This window comes from Penaeus vannamei, chromosome 37 (genome assembly GCF_042767895.1).
Source record: "Penaeus vannamei isolate JL-2024 chromosome 37, ASM4276789v1, whole genome shotgun sequence".
Lineage (NCBI taxonomy): Eukaryota > Metazoa > Arthropoda > Malacostraca > Decapoda > Penaeidae > Penaeus > Penaeus vannamei.
Genome location: NC_091585.1, coordinates 19,764,867 through 19,769,866, shown reverse-complemented (window position 1 = coordinate 19,769,866; position 5,000 = coordinate 19,764,867). Strand labels below are relative to the sequence as shown.

General features: G+C 40.2%; 1 protein-coding gene across 1 annotated transcript in view; it reads right to left on the bottom strand.

The window, feature by feature from the left end:
* Nucleotides 1–608: 608 nt before the first annotated feature.
* Nucleotides 609–5,000, bottom strand: part of LOC113804729 (golgin subfamily A member 6-like protein 26) — a 10,924-nt gene continuing 6,532 nt past the window's right edge. Inside the window, exons 7-12 of the mRNA XM_027355621.2 lie at nt 3,882–5,000; nt 3,659–3,733; nt 3,295–3,452; nt 2,357–2,483; nt 1,974–2,080; nt 609–1,489 (exon numbers count right to left, since the gene is read on the bottom strand). The exon at nt 3,882–5,000 is cut by the window's right edge and continues 67 nt beyond it. Of these exons, the coding sequence (XP_027211422.2) occupies nt 1,302–1,489; nt 1,974–2,080; nt 2,357–2,483; nt 3,295–3,452; nt 3,659–3,733; nt 3,882–5,000 (1,774 nt within the window). The 3' untranslated portion in view covers nt 609–1,301. The remainder of the gene's footprint in view (nt 1,490–1,973; nt 2,081–2,356; nt 2,484–3,294; nt 3,453–3,658; nt 3,734–3,881) is intronic.

Genomic DNA, 5,000 nt, shown 5'->3' with positions numbered 1-5,000 from the left:
CATCGCCTCCTTTACTTTTTCCTTCTCTCTCTCTCTTAATACAGGGTGTTTGAATAAGCCTAATAAATAAAGGAAGATATTTTCCAGGGAAATAAACTGCGAGTTTTCATTATCATTTTATTAATGATAACTATGAACGAGATTTAATGAAATGATGATACTGGAATCAGCAGAATACATGCAATAATACTCCAGAAGTAAAATAATGCACCAAGTACAAAGTATTAATAACATTCTGGCTGCTGGTAAAAGTGAAGGATTTCGGTGATTTGTACAATAGGTTTAGATAGAGTATAAATATAAATATATGTATATAAGTGTGTGTGTTTAAATATATATATATATATATATATATATATATATATATATATATATATATATATATATATATATATATATATATACATATATATGTGCGTATGTGTGTGTGTGTGTGTGTGTGTGTGTGTGTGTGTGTGTGTGTACGTGTGTGTGTGTGTGTATGTGTGTGTGTGTGTGTGTGTGTGTATGTGTGTGTACGTCTGCGTGCATGAGTGTGCGTCTGCGTGCGTGTGTGCGTCTGCGTGTGTGTTTTGAGAGAGAGAGAGAGAGAGAGAGAGAGAGAGAGAGAGAGAGAGAGAGAGAGAGAGAGAGAGAGAGAGAGAGAGAGAGAGAGAGAGAGAGAGAGAGAGAGAGAGAGAGAGAGAGAGAGAGAGAGAAATTTGCACACTCCTATATCATCTCAGTTGCATGCAGTGTTGAGTTAGCGTGTGCCACTCTTATACATTATGAAAAAAATGTATAAATGTTCTTTTAAGATTTGACTGGACAACAACAATAAATAAATTCCACATCAGCGCATCGTCTTTTGCAGATAAATACTTAACAGATCTTTATTAATTGCAATTTGTGATTGTGATCTACATATAATTTGACATTACTGCTTTATCATATTATTTTTAAGCTTTTGACAGGGTAGGAAACAAAGATATAAATAACGTTTTCGAGACATTAAGATGATGATACAAACGTATGGTTTTCAGAAGAATATGAAGAAAAGACCATAATCCTGAGAACCTTACTTAATGCGAGTTTATTATCAGTTCAGTAGTAATGTTGGATCTAAAGACAATGTGAATGAAGAAAAAATGTATCGCACTGGCTAGCACCTTCCGTCACTGTAAATACCACATGATAAAAAATCGCGTTATGTACACAGCCTTTCCATACTTCAACTCCCTTCCACAATATATAGACCATTAAACTTCCAAACCACCCCACAACACATCGACTCTCGAGCCTTGTCTTCAGTCTATTCCTCGCTAAAAGTTGTAGTCATACGGCTGTATCTTCAGGACGAGCTTGCTGAGGCGAACGAACTGAGGCGATGGTTCGTAAATAACCCAGTGCATGGCAGGCCTTGTCCTCGACGTCAGCGGTCCGGTTGGGTTGATGGCCGAGCACCCGGCATACCACCAGCCTCCTCCTCCGAAGTATTCAGCGCAGTTGACTGAAATGCAAATTGGGTTTGATATTCTGTTCTTTTCTTTATTGGGACTACTTCAAATTCTCCAAAGGATGTTTGTATCGGGAATGAAGGAAAGGTAAGGTATTGAGCCCGTGTAAATAAACACATTCATGCTAAAAGGACTTCCATTTTCGAAAACCCTAGAGCAAGCACACATCATTCCCCCCCTTCCCCTGTATATTAAGAAACAGTGAGTGAATGTCTTCAAAAGTGGAATTATAGTCAGCTGTAGCCCAGCACCTGCCACGCTTTCACACTGGCCAACATTATTACTGTAAGTGATACAGGTGGCCATGCTTTCCTTCCGACGATACATAGTTCTCGACGCTTTCTCTGTGGCCAAGAATGATACAGATGTTCATATATTCGTTTTGACCAACTGTACTTCTAGAGGACGAAGACACACACTGATCACCCTCACAGCACGCATACACAAACGACTTCAAAATTTGTTTCATAGGCCTACCGAAGGGAAAGGCGTCGTTGTCCCTGTCAACGGAGCTAAACATTTGGCCATTATTTGAAAGCATAGAATCCCCTGCTCCATGGCTGCCGTTCATGCTAAGTCGATACCTGAAAATAGTGAGGGCCTTAGCGTTATGATAAGTATTCATCCAGAGTCTGAAACTGTTTTAGTCACTCATAACTTTGGGCTGTGAGAAAGACATTGGTAGTTTGAGAATAACTTGCACGTTCTACTGTCACCCGAGGTAAATTGTCATTATTAGTTTCTCATATACAATTTCTTTGTTATAATATCTACTCTACTATAAAAAGGGACAACATTAATAGTTCCAATATACCTGTATCAAGGCTCAAGTAGCAACGAACCTAGGAATCACCACTTACCCAGAGTCTTCGTCATCTACAAAGAAGCTTTTTAGGCCACCAATGTAAACATTCCCCTGGTAGTCCTCCATCGTCACCTGCAATACCTGTGGAGCTCGAGCCGTGATGGAGTGAAGGGCCTCAAGACCTGGAACCCACGAACCCATTAATTGCCATGAAAAACCTCTCGCTGTGAAATCATTACGGTTCATTATTAAGCTCAGGAGTTTTGCACAATTGCCTCGACCCATAAGTCTTGCACGCGAGCCACTGCCCTTTCTTCTTCTTCTTATTATTATTATTGTAAGCCATATAAAGAGCCACACTGTAAAAGTCGAAATTTGTACCAACAAAGGTGTCAGTGTAGGTCAAGATACAGCAAAGAAAGAATGAAAGAATAGAAAGTCAGCTATTTACGTAAGAAATGTTAGTTGATCTTTTAAACTTATCAAGTCAAAGAAGTTACAATCTCTGAAGGCAATCCATTCCAAATCCTACAAATAGCAGTAAAAAAAGCAACTTTGGAGGCAATTCACATGCAGAATATCAATTTTATTATGTTCTTATTCTTGATCAATCTAATGGTCTATTTTGTCTATATACAACGTTATTGGTTATAAACCATATGCATACTGACAAATGTAAACAAGGTATGAGTGAGAATATTTTCACAATAGAAGAGATGCATCTTTATTGCTAACGAAGATACAATCGAAACCGATCAAATAATCTCCTGTACTGTGAAGATACTCATTCTTATTCATACCAGTTATTGGTCATGTTTCGAAAAATCCATAATAGGTAATTTTATCCCTCAAAAAAAGGTGACATTATCAAACTGGCATGTGATGTGCTCACATCACTTTTGGTCATTCTAGGTTAATAGGACTTATTCTGACACCCCAGCTAGATCTCTAGTATACAAAAATAATGAAACCAGAGGCAATAGAGGTCTTTACCCAACCAGTACTCGGCGGAGGGGTCACCAAAGCCGTTTTTATACTGCTCCCAAGATCTTGTGAAATTCTGATGGAGAAATTCGTCAGATCGGACGAGTATGGATGTCCAGGGTCCGTCCTCGTTCATGTTGCACCACACCTCCACACTCTCATTTTCCCTGCCGGAGTATTAAAAGCATTATTTTCCCTAATCTACCATGCCCTACACGCCGATTTTGAATTGTAAGGGAGTTCATGCTATCCACTTTCATCCAACTGTGACTCAAAGTGGAATAGTATGTGTGAATAGTAAGAGGTTTATTTAAACTCATACACGGAGGTACTGTGCATAGAGAAACATCATGTACACAGCACACACACTTACGTTTTAGGATAAATGGTATACTTGCCGCTTTTTTTCTTGCCTTGCATATGGAGGTCGGCGCAATCTTGGGGCTTTCTGGAGAAATAAATTATTTATATAGTGACCATAATAAAAAACTGAATCCTCCGTGAACAATGACGTATTTAGTGTCTATCCCCTCTGTTCTCACATGACTGACAGGTTGCAACTTAAATCACAAAGGTAAAGGAATAACTGGTCATACCTTGCATCTTGATAGGACATATTGCTAATTATCTCCCCCAGTTGAAATATTTCGCTTTCCTTCAGTGTCAACATGTTCTCCTGTTCCGTGATTTTCTGGTTTTGTTCATCTATGATCAGCTGTGCACTCAGTAATTCCTCCTCCAACTGCAGCTTGCTATCTGTATGCTGTTGCAATTTCTCTTCCATCTGCTGCACGGTTTCCGAGAGTTGCTCAATCTTCTCTTCTTGCTGACGGATTGTCTGCTGCCTCTGTTGCAGTATCCCTTGCTGCTCCTTGAGTCTCGCGGTTTTGGAGTCGATGAACCCCTTTTGCTCGAGGATGACCTCCTTCTGACTCTGTCGCGTTAGTTCCAAGTCCTGTATGGTTTGTTCTTGCTGCTGTAGCTTGGTGTCGAGTTCCTGTATTATCTTTTTCTTTTCTTGTATTTCGTCGCTTTTCAACCGGAGCGAATCGTTCTGTTCGTGTAGCGTTTCGTTGTGTTGCTGCAGCGTGACTTCGAAGAGGTGAATGAACAGTGACTGCTGCTTGATCTTATTCTGGGACTGCTGGAATTTCTTTGCTGTCTCGTTCAGTCTGCTTTCACGTTCTTGGATAATACTGGTTAATTCCCCTATTTTCTGTTGTAATTTGGCTTCCAGGTTCTGTATATTCTTTTCCTTTTCTTGTATTTCGTCACTTTGCAGTTGGAGCGCGTCGTTCTGTTCGAGCAAAGTCTCATTGTGTTGTTCCAGCGTCCTCTCGTAATGCTGTATCAATAGCGACTTTTGCTGTAATTTGTTATGCACTTGCTGCATTTTGTCTAAAGTCTCGTTGAGGATATTTTCACGTTCTTCAATGATGCTGTTTAATTCGAGTGTTGTCTCCTGTAGCTGGATTTCCAGATTTTGCAAATCGGTTTCCATTTGTTGCATTTCGATGTTCTGCAGTTCCAGGGTGTTGTTTTGTTCCTGCAACGTGTCATTATGCCGCTGCAGAATGGTCTCGTACTGCTGTATCAGCTGTGCCTGCTGCTGCGCCTTGTTCTGAGCCTGCTGAGCTCTCTCTACAGTTTCGTTCAGCCTTCTTTCACGCTCTTGAATCTGACTCTGCAGCTCATGTACCGTGTCGTTCAGGTGA